This window comes from Penicillium arizonense (genome assembly GCF_001773325.1).
Source record: "Penicillium arizonense strain CBS 141311 chromosome Unknown PENARI_contig002, whole genome shotgun sequence".
In the NCBI taxonomy this organism is placed as follows: Eukaryota; Fungi; Ascomycota; class Eurotiomycetes; order Eurotiales; family Aspergillaceae; genus Penicillium; species Penicillium arizonense.
This window is the reverse complement of record NW_019173279.1, coordinates 1,024,596-1,044,517: the sequence shown is the minus strand read 5'-3', so window position 1 is coordinate 1,044,517 and position 19,922 is coordinate 1,024,596. Positions and strand designations below refer to the sequence as shown.

General features: G+C 51.4%; 9 protein-coding genes across 9 annotated transcripts; 5 read left to right on the top strand and 4 right to left on the bottom strand.

Moving 5' to 3' along the window:
• Nucleotides 1–350: 350 nt before the first annotated feature.
• PENARI_c002G01260 (hydrophobin family protein) lies at nucleotides 351–871 on the bottom strand (the record flags this gene model as incomplete). The annotated part of the gene is made up of 2 exons (XM_022627217.1): nucleotides 351–499; nucleotides 553–871. 2 exons carry the CDS (start codon nucleotides 869–871, stop codon nucleotides 351–353), a joined length of 468 nt encoding a protein of 155 aa, XP_022492359.1.
• A 2,228-nt stretch (nucleotides 872–3,099) lies between these two features.
• PENARI_c002G01567 (uncharacterized protein) lies at nucleotides 3,100–3,987 on the top strand (the record flags this gene model as incomplete). Its single annotated transcript, XM_022627237.1, has 1 exon — nucleotides 3,100–3,987. The coding sequence occupies one exon, from the start codon at nucleotides 3,100–3,102 to the stop codon at nucleotides 3,985–3,987; it is 888 nt and encodes a 295-aa protein (XP_022492436.1).
• A 434-nt stretch (nucleotides 3,988–4,421) lies between these two features.
• PENARI_c002G06630 (DUF2985 domain-containing protein) lies at nucleotides 4,422–6,529 on the bottom strand (the record flags this gene model as incomplete). The annotated part of the gene is made up of 4 exons (XM_022627576.1): nucleotides 4,422–5,170; nucleotides 5,222–5,296; nucleotides 5,349–5,753; nucleotides 5,809–6,529. 4 exons carry the CDS (start codon nucleotides 6,527–6,529, stop codon nucleotides 4,422–4,424), a joined length of 1,950 nt encoding a protein of 649 aa, XP_022492940.1.
• Nucleotides 6,530–8,403: 1,874 nt separating this feature from the next.
• Nucleotides 8,404–9,655, top strand: PENARI_c002G09757 (uncharacterized protein; the record flags this gene model as incomplete). Its single annotated transcript, XM_022627815.1, has 3 exons — nucleotides 8,404–8,600; nucleotides 8,705–9,275; nucleotides 9,329–9,655. The coding sequence occupies 3 exons, from the start codon at nucleotides 8,404–8,406 to the stop codon at nucleotides 9,653–9,655; spliced, it is 1,095 nt and encodes a 364-aa protein (XP_022492183.1).
• Nucleotides 9,656–10,296: 641 nt separating this feature from the next.
• Nucleotides 10,297–11,882, top strand: PENARI_c002G02474 (GTPase-activating protein GCS1; the record flags this gene model as incomplete). Its single annotated transcript, XM_022627309.1, has 4 exons — nucleotides 10,297–10,338; nucleotides 10,400–10,468; nucleotides 10,629–11,399; nucleotides 11,484–11,882. 4 exons carry the CDS (start codon nucleotides 10,297–10,299, stop codon nucleotides 11,880–11,882), a joined length of 1,281 nt encoding a protein of 426 aa, XP_022492206.1.
• A 379-nt stretch (nucleotides 11,883–12,261) lies between these two features.
• On the bottom strand, nucleotides 12,262–15,217 carry PENARI_c002G01012 (mitochondrial elongation factor MEF2; the record flags this gene model as incomplete). The annotated part of the gene is made up of 3 exons (XM_022627202.1): nucleotides 12,262–14,919; nucleotides 14,972–15,048; nucleotides 15,175–15,217. 3 exons carry the CDS (start codon nucleotides 15,215–15,217, stop codon nucleotides 12,262–12,264), a joined length of 2,778 nt encoding a protein of 925 aa, XP_022492411.1.
• Nucleotides 15,218–15,450: 233 nt separating this feature from the next.
• PENARI_c002G11624 (retromer subunit VPS17) lies at nucleotides 15,451–17,330 on the top strand (the record flags this gene model as incomplete). The annotated part of the gene is made up of 3 exons (XM_022627935.1): nucleotides 15,451–15,873; nucleotides 15,939–16,392; nucleotides 16,462–17,330. 3 exons carry the CDS (start codon nucleotides 15,451–15,453, stop codon nucleotides 17,328–17,330), a joined length of 1,746 nt encoding a protein of 581 aa, XP_022492924.1.
• Nucleotides 17,331–17,562: 232 nt separating this feature from the next.
• On the bottom strand, nucleotides 17,563–17,970 carry PENARI_c002G07358 (GFA family protein; the record flags this gene model as incomplete). The annotated part of the gene is made up of 1 exon (XM_022627635.1): nucleotides 17,563–17,970. The coding sequence occupies one exon, from the start codon at nucleotides 17,968–17,970 to the stop codon at nucleotides 17,563–17,565; it is 408 nt and encodes a 135-aa protein (XP_022492287.1).
• Nucleotides 17,971–18,339: 369 nt separating this feature from the next.
• PENARI_c002G04643 (putative nucleoside-diphosphate-sugar epimerase) lies at nucleotides 18,340–19,479 on the top strand (the record flags this gene model as incomplete). The annotated part of the gene is made up of 3 exons (XM_022627455.1): nucleotides 18,340–18,359; nucleotides 18,412–18,617; nucleotides 18,680–19,479. The coding sequence occupies 3 exons, from the start codon at nucleotides 18,340–18,342 to the stop codon at nucleotides 19,477–19,479; spliced, it is 1,026 nt and encodes a 341-aa protein (XP_022492370.1).
• Nucleotides 19,480–19,922: the final 443 nt, after the last annotated feature.

The following is a 19,922-nucleotide window of genomic DNA, read 5'->3' as shown; positions in this document are numbered from 1 at the left end:
TTCTTTGGGGGCCATACACACGAATCTTTGGCAGTTGTACATACAGGAGCGATTCAGATTTTAAGGCGACGGAAATATACATAAAGTGATACGAGTTTCGACGTGTTCAAAAGTGATAACTAGGAATTGGTAATTATTTTGTCTATGTTATGCTACACTACGATGATGGAAAGGATTAGAAAGAATTAGAGCGGTATGTATTAAGCAGAGATAATTTTACGTATATGATGGTATATCATAAGGCAATGAATCTCGAACAAATATGAAGCACAAAAACAAAAGAAAGGTATACCACAGGGCCTCTGTAACTTTTCCTCCGGAGGGAGCACGATCGCAAATAAGCGAACTGCTTACAGGATGGAGCCAAGGGCAACGCAAGGAAGACCGGCACCAACAAGGTCGGAGTTGGCGCTGGAAGGAGAGTTGGCACAGCAGGCAATGTTCTGCTTGCAGCGCTGGTTGAGGATGTCCTGGATGGGGACTGCGATGATGATGGGGACTGCGAGTCGGTTAGTATGGAGACCACTGGATTTAACATTGAGAAGAGCTTACTCTGGACGTCGAGCTTGGAGCACTGGTCGAAGATACCGATTCCGTCGGCACCGGAGCCAGCACCGATCAAGTTGCTGAGGGTGCCGCTGAGGATGCTGGAGTTGACGTCGGTGGTGTCACCAGCGTAGGTGGCCTTGTTGCAGCAAGAGAGCTGAGCCTGGTCACCACACTTGGCCTGGGCCTCCTTGACGGTCATTCCATCGGGAACCTTGAAGCGGGGACGCTCGTGGCCCTCGACAGAGTTGTTCAGGGCCTCAGCAGGGGCAGCGGCGGCGAAGCCAGCCAAGGCGAGGATGACAGCGGAGATAGTGAACTGCATTGTGCAGGTAGAGGTATTAAAGATTAAAATCTTGTAATATAAAAATGGTTTGAAGGTTTGGAAGATAGAAGATGGAGAGAGATAGAGAAGTAGAGAACCGTGGTGTGAAAGAAAGAACCAGAAGGCCACTCAGATGGATCCTTTTATCTTCAATTTCTCACTGTTTAGGCACGAGCTGATCGACAACCGTTCATAGTAAAGGCCAAAAACAATCCCCCATTTTTGCTCTCGGAATGCCCTACGCAAGGGTTAGATCCCAGCTTGCCCCGATTATCTCTACCTCCTGGCGATCCCATTGGCCCTTCCCTTGTTCCGGAATTTTATGATCAATTAAACGTGCCCCTTAGTTCCTGGAGATGCATGAACCCTGCATGCCGCCCTGCCAGTGGCATCCTTGGAGGCTACGCTACGCTGTGGTTCATTTCGGAATCAAAAATATACCGCTTTTGGACCACAATTCCCTACCCGGCGAGCTTCAGATGGGCCGGATGGGCCACTCACTAAAACAATTCTCTGCTTTGCAAATCTAATATCCACCCTTTAGGTCCTTCCAGAATTGATACTCAGGTACCGGGCATGTGAAAGCCCCATTGCCATGTTCTGAGGAATGCTCTATAATCCAATCAAGCGCCCTTAGAGCTCTACGTAGTCTATGCAACGGTTCTGACACCGGTGGCGTCAAATATCTCCATTTTGAGGCGCTTGGGGATTGTCAAAGGCACCCTACTGGTACGAATTATCCGGCACCACGCAGCTGAATGCGCCTCTGTTTAGTCATGACAGCGCTGTCTAAATCTCTCTGTCCCTAGTAACAATCCTTGGTAATCCAAGCCCTAGTCATGATGGTCCCACTTGTCTCTCGATCCATGGGAATTTGAGATCGCCAGACCCATGTCGATCTTGATCACTTTCGATCCTCGCCCTGCTCTGAGGCATAGCTTACTATGTTACGATGGGCAACCATACTGATCTGCGCTCTGCTTCCTTGATGCAAATATCAAAGGTTCACAGGGAGCGAATGCCGGTCTTTGTTCAAGCTGCAAACGATGAGTCTTGGAATTGGTCTTGTCGGTCGGGCTTGATCTAGATCAAAGGGATTCGAGTAGAATGAGTCAAATTCAAGCTTTGAATATTCTTAGTGAAATTAAGCTGGTTCAGTATTGAGTGCATATGAATGTGTATTTGCTTTGGTGGTCCGTGAGTAGGCACGACTGCACCTCGCAGTCGGACGGTGTCTCTGTATAGCCAGTCTACGTAGACGCTTCTAAGCTTTTAGAAGCCAACCATTAATCTTTAGATGTTTAAGAAATAAAATTAACCCTTGGTATGTATCTATTTCCAAACTAATGTATAGCGAGTAAATAAGGAAGAAATAAATTCCATGAAAGCTCATGATGTAAAAAGTGAGGCTCTTCCTTCACAGATATATATTGCTGCAGATGAAAGTTTTCTGTACACAACACTACATGAATACGAACCTATTCATACATATTAAATTAATGTATCTCTTAGATCTTCCTAACAAACTCTATATATTTCATTTCAACTAAGAAAAACACCGGATAAAGCGATTAAATCTGAGATATAATGGCCTCGAGGAAGACTCAAGCCTGCTGACTCAACATGCCTCCGCTTTAGGAAGTTCAACTGGCCTCGAACAAGGGATAAGGATTTGTCCAATCGAGGCTGCGCTTTCGTCGCCTATAAGATTACCTCTAGCAGCGCCTATAACTTAGTAATTAACGACATGGACGCCTCAAATTGTAGAGCCTGCCGAGTCTAGGTATCAAGTAAGATGAACAAGCTCCCCTGGAATACTGTTTCGAGCCAATCACAGAACTTCTGTGGACAAGCTTTACAGGACCTACATGTATTCGCACACGAGCACTTACTGTATGCTGGCATTGGACAGGGCGTTGAAGTTCGCCCGAAGCGGGCAGTTGTTCGCCCGCCACTAAGCCACATTCAGACTAGCGTCATCCAGTTGCGCCGACCGGGGTCCAGCAGCCTCCGATTAGACTACATAGCCCTAATGTTGTAGACTTCGTAAGGCTGAATCGGACGTATGTGCTAACGGTGGGACCATGGGATAGACCGAGTTCTAGTATAAAGGAACATGGGATCCCTAGACAATATTCATCATCAGAACATCACAATCACAATCAAATCAAAGCAACACCAAGCCTCAATATCTACAATACATCCATTCCAATCATCACACCATCAAAATGACCATCGCCTTCTTCGGAGCAACAGGTGGCTGTGCAAATGCCTGCCTAGCATACACACTCCTAAACGGCCACAAAGCCCGAGCCCTAGCACGCACACCTTCAAAGCTTACAACCCTCCTCCTGGACCAACCAGGTATAACCCAACAAATCCTAGACGCCCAACTAGAAATCATCCAAGGCGACGCCACAGACGTGGACAGCATAACCAAAACACTCATCACAGACTCAAACTTCACACCAAACGACCACGCTCCCTGCAAGCTAGTCTCAAGCATAATCTCCGGTCTAGGCGGCACACCAAGCATGTCCTTCACGCGCGAGACGAAGTGTCCAACATTGAAATTCCGCGTGCCAGCACTGCCGCACATCGAGCTATCCAATCCGAATATCACAGAACAAGCGACGCGCACGTTGCTTGTTGCTTTGGCAGGGATTGCGTCTGAGCGGTTCGAGAGTCTAGAGGCGTATCGGGCTGTTGCGCCTCTTGTTACTGTTATTTCGACGACGGGGCATTTACCTGGGCATAAGGATGTGCCCGTGTTGTTTCGGCCTATGTATTCTATGTTGCTTCCTATCCCGCATGCGGATAAATTGCAGATGGAGAAGTTGCTTGATGAGGAGGTGCGGTGTGGGGAGAGGGGGGTTTTGGGGGCTGGGGTTGTTGTTGTCCGGCCTAGTTTTTTGACTGGAGATCATCGGATCTCTGTTAAGGATGAGAGGGAGAAGAAGGGTGAAGGGCTTGAAATGGTTAGGGTTGGGACGGAGAGGGATCCTGCTGTTGGATATACGATTTCTAGGGCATTGGTTGGAGAGTGGATTTTTGAGGAGGTTGTCCAGGGTGGTGGGAAGAAGTGGGTTGAGGAGAAGGTTACTATTACCTCTTGAGGCTGGTTTATTTCAAGGTTGGTTGCACTTGGGAGTTCGGCTCTTTTTGCTTGTTTATAGACTTGATTGCAGGGTTGGTCGTTAACTAGTTGAATTTGACTCGTTTCACTCGAGTTATGTGTATAAACAAGAAGTTGGGGAGTAATCAATCACCATTTAATGCGCTGTAACGGCTGAAACGAAATGTCTCTCTAGGCTAAATATCAGAATGGCCAAATAGATATCATCCAGCAAGATATGACAAAAAGAAGAGTAATACATGTGCCAATTCCAAAGGTGCCAAACTCCAAGACATATGATATATGCTCGTGAACCAAAAAAAGCAGCAAAATTATCAGCGGTAAACTGTACAGTTAGAGCAAAGGAGGAACTCGATCAATGTTCCTAGAGCCCATCTCGTGACGGTCGTAAAAGAAATATGAAAGCAAGTACAATCAGGTGCCGCTGTACGGCTCGGTAAGCTCAGGGCGATCCAGTTGTGCGCTCTTGCGCTCACGCTCAATCTGCATACTCCTGCGCTCCTCCTTGACCTTCTTCTTCTCTATCTTCCTCATGGCTTCTTCGGTCAGCTCCTGGCGGAATAGCCGTTCAACAACATCCTTCTTTCGGGCTCGCCGATCACCAATCATGATCATCACACCACCTGAGATATTGCAAGCAATAGAGCAACACAGGATGACAGTGGTCAGGGCGAAAGGTCGCGAGTTGTAGTCCTCCATACTCCATGTGCAAGCACCAAGAGCCATCTGGAGTAGAGAGTGGCAGTCGAGTACAACGACGATGGCAATGAGGATCCGGAGAGGGAAAGCGTGATGAGTCATGGTTTCGTGGGGCTTGTAGAAAGTGTGAGACTTGGCAAATTTATGCTGGTGGTGCATCAGTCGCAGCTGTTGGCGAGGGCTGAGCACAGAGTATTCATGTTCATCGGTCATATCGCCAGATTCGACGTCGGCGTCCTTCTCGGGCTTCGATGGGAGGTCGTTCTTGTCCTTCAGGTTTGGCAGACTGCGCTTTCGACGGATCTTCCACGTCAAAAACGTGTAATGCGCGATGAAACACATATGATATGTATCGACTGCACGGAAAGGAGCTAATCCATCACCCATAATGGCAAATAGAGCGACCAAAACGTTATCGATAATATTGATGACATAGAGTTGTCTACCTCCAATGTTGATCCAACCTGAAGACTGTCAGCATAGCAACTAGCAAGCATTATACAAGGAAAACGTACCAATTAAGAAAAGAACCCAGGCCAGACCAAACAACGTAATCAGAGTTGCGTAGAGAGTGATACAAAATCCAAGAGCTAACAGCTGTTAGTGTCATATAAGATGTCCCTGGAGAGGGTCGACACTTACGCTTCCGCACGTACTGCCCGAATCCTCTCATTGACCGTTTGAACTTGGACCGTCGGGAGTGAAGCATATGCCGAACATGATCGTTGAGTTCCGCATAGTCTTCCTTCGTCCACCCTTCCAGGCCGCGGGTTTCAGGGAGAACGGCATAACGAGGACCAGCCAACACCGAGGACATGCTGGCGGAAGGACGCAGTTGTTCCAATGTGGCTCGCTCCTTATCCTTCTTAAGGTTGGCTTCCTCGGATAACTCCCCCTCATCTGCTGTAGTCCCTTGCTCTTCATCCGAAGAGTACTGTGGTCGGGAAATGGTATAAGTGGGCATACGATTGATGAAGCCACCCAAGTTCGGCACGAAGAGGGAGTTCTGGACGTTAGTCAGAGTAGACAACGCAGACACCTCGGGGTCTAAGATAATGTTAGTCAAATGTATACCTCTTGTGCCACATCAGACGGGTCTTACCGATCACATCTAGTACGTCGACCACATGAGAACCATATTCATTTTTGCGCTGTTCCTCTAGACGCTCTTGATCTTGGCGTTGTTGCTCTTGAGAATTGAGAGTTTGGGGTGCTCCTGAGACGGTTGATGCGCGGTTCCGGGAGAACCTGTTCAATGCAGCTTGGCTGGTTCGCCGAAGGCGACTTGCAGGGCGCGCTACTGCGGGTGGGGCCTCAAGCTGATCCGGGCGCTCAAAGTCTTGCCCAGTTGTCTGCCCGGGCTCTATCGCTGGCGGAGAGAGTGCTGCAGGGCTTTGCCGTGACGGTTCCTCGGTCAAAGGCATCATCCGCCCTGGAGTCGCTGTGACGACTCGTGAAAGCGTCTCCGTGGCAGGAGAAGACCACCGGCCCGGTCGGGGCTCGGAGCTGCTGCGCCGTCGGCCACCCTGCCATGCTTCGTCTTCTTCGTTTGGCGGAGGAGATCGGATGGCTTGACGTTCGAAGGACGGCAACGGCTGATTGTCCTGTTGCGATAGCGCCGATTGATCGACGTTATCTAAGGAGTTCAGAGACGGCAAACGTGACAGGCGGATACTCGGTCGTCGCGTCCGAAGTGAAGGGGCTCGCGGGCGCAACGGCGTCGGTCCTGCTGGCCTTGGGGGAGAAGACCCAGAGGACTGCTCTGGAGAAGACCCCTGGGGATCCCCAGGGGCGTGGTCCTCAACCGGCTCGATGCGATCCATGCTCGGTGCCGGGGGAGGTTAGAAGGAGGACACGCAGAACAGGAGTATGCCTGATAATATTAAAACGTGCAAGACCCGACTTCCCCCTGTGATGGATATCTGGAGAGCCAAGAAGATGACTCAGCTATCCCCGAATCTTGTTATTGTGACGACAGTGGAGTCCTCAAGCGTCAGTGCTCGCACTAAACTGTCGATCTTCGATAGGTGTTTGTTGTCTTTTCTGTGTCTTCTCTTCCAACAAGTGAACAACTTCAAATGGTTTAACACACGGCAATGGCCACAAAACAAATTTGTCACAGTGGCGGACAATGGACTCTGGTAGCCAATAGGACGAAACAACAACGTAGAAATGTTGATAAATACACGTGCAAACTGCGCAGCCCAAAGACATAATAAGACGTCACTATAGAAAGCTATCATGCAGATCGAGGTAGATCGGTATTATCCTATCTATATCTCTCCTATAACAGGTTTCGCTTTCTAAATAACGGTGAAGTTATATCATTGTCTTATCCCTTTAGCTTAATATAAGTTATCTGCAGCATGTTCATGAACATGTATGCCAAACAAGATAAGATCAAACCCATAGTCTTTTGAGACTAGCATCTTATGTCTGCCTAAACTATACTCCGCATCTGCCAAGTGTGAAGTTGTCGTCGCCTTATTGCTCTCCTCGCTATAAGAGGTCAGACGATACCTCCCTTGCATGGCCTGTTATTTGGCTGTACAGTATGGCGTCACTTTGGGTGTTGACATACCTATTCTAATGAACAGTTTGATGTCTTCTATATTAAATTTGAACTAGATCTAATGCATACGCTCCAAAGCAATATGCATCTAGGCCTGTAGACAAACACGAACCCTGGGTCACACAGAACCTGGAATCTCTGGGACTGTTTCCTAGCTAACTAAATAAGCATCAATCTTGGGTTGACAAGGATACATAGCCCCTACAAAAATTTCAACCACAGACACAGCATCGATAGGAATCCAAGTTGAAGTAAGGTCTCGTTTAGATTTAGAAATAAGGCGGAAAGGAACACTCTCAATGGCGATCACAAAGCCTTGTCATGTAGACCGTGTTACGGTGACGGCGAAAATAGATACCTCCAGAAAAGGAGTTATTTATGTCACCTGTGTAGCGTCAACCAGCACTCAATACCTCAGAGGGGGTGTTTATATCTTTGGACTGTACTAATAGATTCATACTCCGGTATTTTCGATTGAATCTGAAGGCGCGGAGTATGATGACACCAAGTGGAGCTATCTGAGGTGGAAGATCGGCCACAGAATTATTTATGGAACAAGTCGTACAGCGACTGTTCATATATGTGATCAGATTGTGCAGCTGAGGAACCCAAGAGTTTGCATGAGGTTAGGGTCAGAGCTACATTATTTGGGGCAGAGGTGAAGGGAGTATGTCAAGGTGGAAAAGGAAAGAAAGACGAGTGGCAGGATCGAGGACCCAGAATGACATCAGGCCAGTTGTTCTGAGTCAATCCCTGAGGGGGGTTGGGGGCCGAGGGTTAGGGCCTAACGTTTGGGGCTGTAGGGGCCACAAACCGCTTAAACTCCAGGCGTGATCCAGACGTAGACCCCCCGAATCGCCTCGCGATCACCATGGTAATTTCCCCTCGGGCGGAGCTCTCTGACTGGGCTGGTCCCACACCGCCTCTCCTGTCCCTTTCCATCTCCTTCTCTTCTCTCACCTCTCCTCTTTCCTTCTTCCAAAAGACAAAACTCTTTCAACCCATCTTCTTTTCACTTGGTATCTAGGGCACGAAGCTACCCTGCCACTCCTCGCGTCAAGAATTCCTCAGCTCAGGCCAATTTCATCAATCCCCGACACTTTCCATCCTCAACCTAACCTCAAGATGTCTGTCGATGCACTTGCTGACAGCGTGGCTGCGACCACGGTGACCGATAAGCCCGAGACCAACGGCGCTGCCCCTGCTCAGGCAACTGATGCTGCGGCTGCCAGTGCGGATGAGGGTCGCCGTCTCTACATTGGAAACCTCGCATACGCGACCACCGAGGAGGAGCTCAAGCAGTTCTTCAAGGACTACACCATGTGAGTGATAGACACATCCTGACACATGCACAATTACCCGCATTTGACAAACATTAAACGCGTGCATGTGTTTATTTTGGATTCCTGACTCATTCTCCCTTCAGCGAGACCACCTCGATCCCGGTGAACCCCCGCACCAACCGCCCGGTCGGCTATGCTTTTGTGGACATTGCCACTGCTTCTGAGGCTGCTGCTGCGATTGAGGCCCTCTCTGGCAAGGAGATCCTCTCGCGCAAGGTCTCTGTGCAGCTCGCCCGCAAGCCTGAGCCCGCCGAGGCCAAGGAGGGTGCTGCCAGCGGTGGTGAGGGTGCTAGTGGCGCCGAGGGCCGCAAGCGTACTGGTGGCCGTGGTCGTGGCCGTGGCCGTGCCCGCGGTCGTGGCGGCCGTACTGGCCGTAGCCGAACTGTAGGTGATCTCGATCGACTCTCAGAGTCTTTTTGGAACAAATTCTCATCATGGAACCAGGGACAGGATGGCCAGGCAGATACCGAGCCTGCTGCCGGTGAGGCTCCTCTCGCCGAGGCCACCAACGACAACGATGCTGGCTCCGAGGCTGGCAAGAACAAGGCTCGCGCAGCTCGCCCCCAGAAGCAGCGTGGCCCTCCCGATGATGGCATTCCCTCCAAGACTAAGGTCATGGTTGCTAACCTCCCCTACGACCTGACTGAGGACAAGGTGGGTTACACTATCTAATTACGCTCCAGGTTACATCGTCTGACACCTTACAGCTCAAGGAGATCTTCGCCGACTACCAGCCTGTCTCCGCCAAGGTCGCCCTGCGTCCCATTCCCCGCTTCATGATCAAGAAGCTCCAGGCCCGCAACGAGCGCCGCAAGACCCGTGGCTTCGGCTTCGTCAACCTTGCATCCGAGGAGCTCCAGGCCAAGGCCGTCAGCGAGATGAACGGTAAGGACATCGATGGTCGCGTTATCGCCGTCAAGGTCGCTATCGACAGCCCCGGCAAGGAGGATGACGTTGATGCTGCCGCCGAGAAGTTCGAGGAGTCTGCTCCTGCCGCCCAGGAGAACGCCGCTCCTGCCACCACCGAGGCTTAAATGCGTGATGTCTAACGACCAACCGAGGTCTTTGTTGATTCACTTTGGGCTTGGGTGGGGAACGGGGAGCACAACAGAGGAAAGTATGGATATGATGATGGTGGTCTTGGACTAAAATCCAGACTGCCGTGAATATCTTAGCTGGTTATTGGAGCGATGGGGGATTTTATGACTTTTTTTTTTAACGGGCCATGGACTATCCATGCTGGGGACCGTCTTTGCTGATGCGATCTCCATCCTTAACGACTTTTTTTGCCTTCTGTATTGTATCTTAGCACACATTTACTAAATGATGACGATCTGCCACCTGGCACGAGGAGAAAGTAGTATGTAAAATGGAATTTATAACGTTAGTATAAGTAGGACTTGGTTGGGGTGGATGATTCGGGGACTAAGTCGGGGCGACCCCGGGGGCCTTGCCGATCAGAGGCAAAAACATAGAACTAACACTTGTCTCACTCAATTGATTTCCTTTTCCCGAGCCAATTGCATTGTCTTTGCTTCTTTGATACATTCCTTGACTTCCTACGCGACTCGGTCAACCCGAGTAAAAGGGGTACCCTCCATCGTCGAGTGTCGAGTCAACGTCTTAGCGCACGTCATTCGAATCGCTTCAGTCCGGTTTTGTATATTCATCCAAGATGTCTCGCATGTGGGAGGTCGACCCAGAGACGAGGACAAAGGTGCGACCCAGCAAACTCGCACATCGCAACGGCCCAAAGGCCACTGACACACGAGCCACAGCTCCTCCAAATCTCCAAGACGAACGGAAACGACAAGTGCTGCGACTGCGGCGCCCCCTCGCCTCAATGGGTAAGAAACATCCCATCCAACCCATTCCTCTGATCTCCCCCAGAGAGACAAGACAAGACAAGACAAGACAAAAAAGAAACAGAACCCCCCGTCACCACCCCGCAACCACACTCACAAACATACCCGCTAACCCTGCGCCCAACCGGGCAAAAACAAACAGGCCTCCCCAAAATTCGGCACATTTATCTGCCTCAATTGCGCCGGCATCCACCGCGGCCTAGGCGTGCATATCTCCTTCGTCCGCTCAATCACCATGGACGCCTTTAAGAACGCCGAGATCCAGCGCATGGAACTGGGAGGCAACGAGCCCTGGAAGACTTTCTACGACGCCCACCCCATCCCAGTCTCTGAGGGCCGCACCTTCGAAGACTCTACAATCAAAGAGCGCTACGACAGTGAATCCGGCGAGGAGTGGAAGGAGCGCTTATCGTGTAAGGTCGAGGGCCGCGAATATGTCCAGGGCCAGGAGAAGAAGAATAACGATAACAATACGATTCGGTCGAACACGCCTATGAGTTTAAGTGGTGCGCGTGCTGGATCAGGATCACCGGCTGCGTCGTCTATTCGTTCTGATGGACAGCGGGGTGCTGGCGCTGGTGCTGGTGGTGCCGGTGGAGGCAAGAAAGAGCAGAATGAGGCGTACTTTGCGAAGCTGGGTTCTGATAATGCCTCGCGCTCGGATAATCTGCCTCCGTCGCAGGGTGGCAAGTTTACTGGGTTTGGAGGTGGCATGCCTGCGCCGTCTGCTAGTGAGAAGCGGTCTTCGACGTTTGGGGGGTTTGGCGGATGGGGTGGTGGCGGCGGTCAATTCGAGGATCTTCAGAAGGATCCCATGGGCACGCTCACTAAGGGTTTTGGGTGGTTTACTTCTACTGTTGGGAAGGGTGCTAAGCAGGTTAATGATTCTTATCTGCAGCCTACGGCTAAACAGGTATGTGTTGGTGCTTCTAGTGGTGGCGGTGGTGTCTGGTTTGGTTTCTTTTGATATACAGGATGACTTACGAGTTGGGTTTAGTTGGCTGAATCCGACTTCGCGGCTCAAGCGCGTGTTCACGCCTCGGCCTTGGGTCAGAATCTGCAGACTGGAGTGCGCGGTGCGGCTGATCAGTTCAACAAGTTCGTCGAAGGGGACGATGGACGAGGTGAATACCAACGCACTCGCATGGAACCTGAACGCCGAGATTTCTGGGATGATTTTTCGTCTCTAGGCTCGCAGGAGCCGGCCGGCCATCGCCGCAGTGGATCACAGCGGTCTCAACGATCTGATGTTGTTGGTACTGCTGCTCTCCGGAAGGGCCCCACGACGTCGTCGTTGGCTAACTCGACGCCTGCTTCTGCTGGTGCTGAACATGGAGATGGTACTACAGCTGTATCGACCGGTAAAGGGAAGGACGAATGGGATGATAACTGGTAGAATCTAGGCATCTAGGAGCATTTGTTTAGATTCGTTTGTGGGCCGGTTTGTGGGTGCCATGTCGTTATGCCTGGTGTTGTTATTCTTTTTTTGTATTGGTCTCTACTCTTTACTTGCCTCATACATATACCTTGTTAGGATCTCCCTCTTTGAGAGAGTGGGGGTCAGATGCAGACTTGTTTTACTTTGTCCCTTGGCCCGGTGTCAATCAGAGTGTGCCGATGGAAGGGAATGTGGCCAGTAGTTAGATCCAATGTTTGTACAGTGACGAGAACGCTGCGAAATGAGATAATGTACAAGACTTTCCAAGATTTGGTGGTTGAGCCGGTGGTTTCATAGCCCAGGCTAATAAGCCAGGTCCAGGGAAGAACCAAATGAATCAGAATCCGCCTCTCAACTCCGCAAGAACAGCCTTCTGTCGCTGAGAAGACATATTTTCAAACCGATCAACGCTCATGACAAAAGTGCCTCGGCCGGCAGTCAAACTACGCAGATGCTTCAAGTACCCAACCATCTCCTTAAGCGGTACCTTAGCAGTGATAGTACGCGGTCGAGCAGTAGAGACGGGGATCTCAACACCAATAGAGGGAGTCTCGAATGGGTCCGGCGGCGCATAAACACGGTTCGGATCAATGGGAGGCAGCTGCTCTTCCTCAAGCGCAGACTGAGAAGTCGGCGACGCATCCGTCCCTGGCAGCGGTACTTCCTCATCGAGAGAAATAATATGTCCACCACGCGAAGACGAAATATCATGCACAACAGAACCGAGACTGGCCTCGTCCACGCTGATGATCACGTTCATCACTGGCTCCATCATCGTCGTGCCGGCGCCAGCTTGCACATCCTTCAGCGCAGCGGCGGTGGCTTGCCGTGCCGCGGCGGAGAGGGCAGAGGCTGTTGTTTCATTGCCAAAGAGGTGGGAAGTTGGATCGACGGTGAGTGTGACTTGGGTATTATGCATTGGGAAGACGAATTGCGGGCCACGAGCAAGGGCTGCCATGGCACCGTTTTGAAGGGCTGCGCGGAAGGTGACTAGATCCATGCCTGGCGGGAGGAATGGGCTGGTTTCTTCATCGCGCGAGTGTTCGGCCTGCAGACCTGGGGCGCGGATGATGATCCGGTTGCCGTCGTACATCTCGAGGAGGAGAGTGTCTTGGTCTACTTGTTCGGGCGAGGCATCTTCATCTAGTGGCTCGACTACTGCCATGCAGCCTGCTTTGCCCTTGCGACCAGCGACCTCTTTGTCGAAGATCTTGGTTATGGGGTTGGATGCGCCGAGTGCTGATTCGCGGTATCCGATCTCGATGCGGCCCATTGAGGCCTTGGCCTTGAGGTCGTTAATCAGTCGATCGCGCGCGATCTCGAGATGCAGTTCTCCCATGCCGCTGAGGAGGGTCTGGCCTGATTCTTCGTCCATGGTAACGTGCAGGCTGGGGTCTTCACGTAGGAGGAGTGCTAATGATTCTTGCATTCGCTTTTCTTCACTTAGGCTGTGAGGTTCAACGCTGGTGAAGAATACTGGTGGTGGGACTGCAATTGGTCGCAGCTGAAGACTGGTGAGTGGCTCCGGGGGCGTGGCTTTGTTTCCTGCGTATGATACGAGGGTATCGCCAGTTCGGGTTTGTTTGAGTCCGACTACCACTCCAATGTGCCCAGCGGGAATCGAGTCCACTTCCACCGCATCGTTGGCATACATCTTGAGGAGGCGTGGAGCACGCTCAGAGAGATGCAGGTTGGTGTTGAAGAGTAGGCTGTTGCGGTCTAATGAGCCGGAATACACTCGCACATAGACCAGAACTCCACGCTTCGGATCATTGACCACCTTGAATGCCAATGCGCAGCTTTGAAGTTTAGATATTGCATCCTTAGAGTCGGATTGCAATGCTGATTTCTTCTTCTTGTGTTGCTTGCCTTTGGATGGCGCAGTGGCCTGCTCACTTTGCTCAACGATCAGGTCTCCAGACAATAGTCTCCGCAGACCACCCTTGACGCCGCCAATGCTGACCTCTGGGTCGGGAGCTTCCGGTGGACTGGGCAGAAGGTTCACGATAGAATCCAACAATGGCTGGACTCCCATGTTCCGGAAACTGGCACCTGCAAAGAGGGGAACGATCCGGCTGCTCTGATCCAACACACAGCGGCGCAGACTCTCGATGATATCAGCGGACGAAACTGCAAGATGATCTTCATCGCATTCGAAGAACTTCTCTACAATGGCCTCGTCCTGCTCGCTGAGCAATTCAACCAATGCAATGCGTGCACGCCGCAACTCTTGTGCCAAAGAGGGCTCCTCGGCCTCGAGCTGTTGAAGATCAGCCATCTTCACAGCACGGCCATCCTCACCTTCCTTCCATCTCAGTCCCTGGAGGTGAATTGCATCTGCTACTCCGACAAATGGGCCATTGCCACCCTGGAACCATGGGATTTGGCACACTGCCGGATAGACACCCAAGCGAGAGCTGACTTCTCGCACCGTGCGACCAAAAGCGGCTCCATCACGGTCGAGCTTGTTCACATAGATGACTCGAGGAATTTTATACGTGCTTGCCTGGTTCCAGACCTGCTCTGTCTGCGCCTCAACACCAGCGACACCGTCCAAGATGCAGACTGCACCATCGAGAATGCGCAACGAGCGCATGACTTCAAACGTGAAGTCTGCATGGCCAGGGGTATCAATCAAATTTATGGTGTGCGGAGATGCAGAGCGCGGAATTGGTGCACCATCGGCCCCAGTTTGCTGAAGTGTTGATCCATCTACCTCTCCAGGAGGCCAATGGAAGGTGATGGCAGCCGATTGGATGGTAATACCACGGGCACGCTCAGCCGGAAGAAAATCAGTCACTGTTGACCCTTCGTCCACATCACCGATACGCCTTGTGAAGCCGCTGTAGAATAACATGCGTTCGGTGGTGGTGGTCTTGCCAGCATCGATATGGGCGATAATGCCAATATTCCGGGTTCGATCCAAAGTTTCGGTCTGCCATGTTGCAGAAGTCGTCGAGAAGCCTCGGAGATGCGTGTAGCTGGACCGGAGACCCTTGAGTGAGGAACACGTACTTTTCCTCGCAATATCGGTTTGCCTTTTATACAAGTTGGAGCTCATACAGCGCATCCCCTGGGGGAAGCGCAACAATGGAGCCACGACCATTCCAAGGGAAAGTGTGCACTAAGGAAAAACAAGGTTAATTATGTAGAGACAGCATTGAGTGTATGTAATCCTTGGTATAACAGAAGGGCAAAGCAAAGAAAAGCGAAGCGCAAAGCGGACTGGAGATCGCGAGGCTTGGCGCACGCATTCCTCCATACGTAGCTGCGACCTTGACCTCTCTCCACATCGTGTCTCTTCCAAGATTCTCTTTTGTTTCTCTGCTCCCGGTATTATGCGAGTCTAAAAGCACAGTGTCCTTTAACTCTACGTCCTAAGCTGTACAGGGTATGTCCCTATTTACCATGGAGCTAGCTGGCCGTTGCTGTGGGGGTCTGATCTCCAGCCATTTAATACTGACGCCTACCATGATTAGTAGCTCCCCCTTGTCAGCGACACTCCTTACATCGACTATTTACCAAGATGGATTACTCCGCCATTACCAACGACCCTGAGCACCCCACCGATGGCTCACCCTGGGGTTCGCCGCGCGCTGAGCGAGGTGCCTTCCCCACCTCCAACAATGACATCCCGTCCTCTCCTTTACCAGGCCAGGAGCAATCCGCAGAGGACGCAGGCAGGGGCCAAATTGAGGAGCCACAATCTCCAGACCTCTCTGCTCGGCTCCAGAGCGCACAATTAGGAGACCCGGACTATGCCGAGGGACATTCCCCGTTCGCTGCGCAGTCTCCAAATGCCCAGCAGCAATCGCCTTCCCACGCACAGTACCAGGCTGGCGCAAGACAAGCCCCCCGGCCGCAGGCTCCCTTATACAGGATCCAGGGCAAAATAACCGGCCTGGAGAGGACCGGCAAGAAGGACCCTATTCTCCGGTTCGATGTCCACGTACGTCTTCCCGTAGGCTGTCCCATACTTTCTCAATGGCTAATTTCCATTTCCTATTATTACAGACCAATATCCCCAAGTTCCGCACGACCCAGTACCGTGATGTGCGCCGTACCCACTCCGAATTCGTTAAGCTTGCCGAACACTTGGTCTCCGCCAACCCCGAAGCTCTGGTCCCCGCTGTTCCGTCGCCTGTAACTCCTGCAGGTGCAGGCACGGAGGAGGATGAGATTCGAGTCAAATCAGCTATGCAGAGGTGGCTCAATTGCGTATTGAACAATGAAGTACTTATCCAAGATGACGAGGTTGTACTATTCGTGGAGAGCGACTTTGGCTATAGCCCCGTACTACGGATGAAGCAGCCGGCAACCGGTGTGCGACGCAAGATGCTGAAGCAGTTTGCGCCACCTCCAGATGATACACCTGAGCTGCAGGCTGCTCGTCCCACCGCGAAGATGTTCTACCTGGGATCAATGGATACGAGCCACAAGGTTGATCGCGTGGTCAAAGCCCGCCGTGGTATGTCGATTGATGTTTCTTCGCTGCTCTTGTCTTATATTTGGTTCTGGTTGAAACTGACTGTTTAAGGATTGGGATTGGCTGAGGCCGATTTCGGCGTGAAGCTCGGTCAGATGCACGTGCAAGAGACCCATCCTGGCTTGGGTGCAGCTTATCGCAAGCTCGGCAAGATTGTCCAGACTGTTGGCGATTATCATGCTGTTCAAGCTACTGCGGAGGCTACTACATTGGGAGAGCCATTGAACTACCATTCCTCCGACGCCTTCATTGTGAAGGAAACCCTGACCAATCGACACATTCTGCTCCGGGAACTTCTCCAGGCCCAACAGAATGCTCGAAGCAAACGTGCTGCGGCTGACCGCTTGAAGGTCAGCTCATCGGTTCGTCCCGACAAGGTAGATGAAGCCATCAACTCTCTTGAAGAGGCCCAGAACCACGAGGACTACTTGACCAAGCGCACCCAGCGTGTGACCTCAAACCTCCTTCAGGAGAAGCGCCGTTGGTTTGACCGAACCACACAGGACCTTCTATTCAGTCTGCGCGAGTACACTCTCCGCCAGATCGAAGCCGAGCGCCGTACTCTGGCAACCCTGGAGAGCGTTCGACCTGATATCCGTGCAATTGACGCTTCCGGGGGTCTGAGCCGGTTGGGTCGCGAGGCTCATCCTGCAGTGCGTCGGCCCAACATGTCCTCGAGTCAAGGTCCCAAGGGTGACTCTTGGAGCGGTGTTCCTCGTCGCAATGACAACATTGGCCGCAGCATGAGCGGCAGCTTTACAGCACCTTCTCTTGCTGATGATGACGATGAAACAAACGGTCAGGGCTCTGGTAAGGGACGCAACCGCGCCCCTAGCCAGGTTGGCTCGATCCCGGAGGAAGACGATGACCGTCTTGATGCGCGCAACGCAGCTAGTCGGCTAGCCACCAGCACATTCTGATCAGGTTCCCAGTATTCAACGAGTCTGTACATGTACCCCCGGGCACGAACTTGTGATTCCCCTCTCTGTTTCCTCAAACCTTTTCGTGTCCTTGTCCCGTTATGTTATCTAAGCCTATGAACAATCTGTCTTTTTTTCAGCCTCGAATGCTTCAATTTCTTATAGTGGATACCTGTTCAACTGCTATATACTCTTTATACACTAACACACTCCGAATGCCATCCTGCTACACTTATGATAATCCGGGCGCCCACTCATCCCACCTCTTCGCCCCATCCTCCGGCAGATGATACCAGGACGCCTTCTCTTGGAGAAAAATGTGACGACTCGGTGGCGGGATCTGTGTCTCCCCTTCAGCAAGCGTCCCCGCAGCCACGTCAATACTCATCGGATCACGATCGAGGACCATGGTGATAATGGAGCCACAACGTGGACAAAAGCTGCGTGTGGCAGTGTCTGTGGCCCGCCACTCAGTCGGCTTGGTGGTCCATCTGATATCGTCGGCTGAGAAAGACGCCCAGGTCTGGTATGGTGCTCCGGCTTGTTTGCGGCAGGTTGTGCAGTGGCAGTTGACTAGATAGGTTGGGGGTTTGGAGGTTGTGTAAGTAATGTATCGACAGGCGCAGCTACCGGATGTCATGGTGATTTGATATTATGTAGATTGTAGACTGTAGGATGAAGGAAGTGGAAGTGGAATGTTCGGGTAGTACTCGGGCCTGACATCATGCGGGGCAAGCCCTATAGAGAATCCGTCAGATTGTGAGTTTTATATGATGTTTTGCTTTTTACTTGACGCGCGGAGAATATGTGTGAAAGCGCTGCAGCTTTCGGGGTTTCTAGCAGGATTCTGTCCAGGAATAACGTCAATCCCCCACTTGGTTCCATCTCGGGGCTACTTGCTAAGATGGGTTGATTTCAAAGCATGTGTAATAGCAGTGAAGTACTTCGGATCCTGCCTCTCTTTTTCCTTCTTCACTCACTATCTCTCTATCATTCTTCCAATTCAAACATGGCTCCCAAAGTATTCCTGTAAGTCACCTTCGCACAGAAAGCCGAACTCTCAATCTGATAGTCAACACAGCACTGGCGCTACTGGCTACATCGGCGGTGACGGCTTGTTCGCCATTGCCAGCGCCCACCCCGATTGGCAATTCTCTGCTTTAGTTCGTAGTCAGGAAAAAGCTGCCCAGGTCACCAGCAAATATCCGCAGATTCGCACCGTGATCGGTGACCTGGACTCATCTGATTTGATTGAAGAGGAAGTGAAGAACGCCGACATCGTCTTCCGTATGTTTACCGAGGTCCCATATCTATGCTGTAGTTCAACAGGGCTAATATTTAACCTCTAGACTTCGCCGATTGTGATCATGTTGCCGCGGCGAAGGCCATTGCTAAGGGCGCTCAGCATCACACCCCCGAGCGCCCATTGTGGCTAATCCACACCTCCGGCACAGGTATCTTGACAGTCGAGGACCAACGCGCGGGTACATGCGGTATTGAGCGCCCTAAGCAGTACAATGATTGGGAAGGTGTGAGCGAGCTTATCAACCTCCCTTCGGATGCTTTCCACCGTAACGTGGACGAGATCATCCTCGGCATTGGCCTGCAAAACTCCGCCAGTGTGAAGGTCGCAGTCGTCTGCCCACCTACTATCTACGGCCCCGGTCGTGGACCTGGAAATACCAAGAGTATCCAAGCATACCTTCTCAGCGCCGCTGTACTCAAGCGTAAGCAGGGCTTCCTTGTTGGTAAGGGCGAGAATGTCTGGCACCAGGTCCACGTTCAGGACCTGAGCAATGTTTACTTGGCTTTGGGTGAGGCTGCCTCTGAGGGTGGTGGCAAGGCTACTTGGAATGATGAGGGTTACTACCTCGCTGAGAATGGGTCTTTTGTTTGGGGTGATATCCAAAGGGCGGTTGCGCAGTCTGCCTTTGAGAAGAAGCTTATTCCGAGTCCTGATGTTGAATCTTTAGATGCAGCTCAGACCACAGAGGTGTTCTTTGCTGGACAATATGCTTGGGGATCTAACTCCCGTGGTATATCGCTGCGTGCCCGCAAGTTGTTCGGTTGGAACCCTCAGAAGCCTAAGTTGATTGAGCTCATTCCTGAGATTGTCGAGGGTGAGGCTAAGGCTCTTGGACTGCTGTGAGGCCTGGGACCTGATTTTATGGCTACTATTATGTGTAATGAACTGGATTTAAACTGTTGATTAAGGTAAAGTTATGTTTAGAATGTTGCGTGCAGGCCACTGAACTCGATGTATGGGGGCATCTCGTTCCTGATCTACTCTATACTCGCGGATATACATTGGATAATATTTGTAGAAAACCGTGGTTTTGCGATTGATTGTAATTAAATGCTGAATCAATGGTTATGTAAGGGCCAATAGGAAATAATTACTCCCAATTATAATTTATACGTAGATTGAAGTGAAGTGATTGAGGCGATGAATGGGTAAATGGGTCGACACCTCAGGCCGTCCAGAGAGCCTCTTGGTCGGACCAAAGCTTCATCGATCACCAACTTTCATCTTCATCTTCCGCGCCTTTGGCTTTCCCTCCGCCTTCGTTTTCATAAGATCTCTCTTGCTGG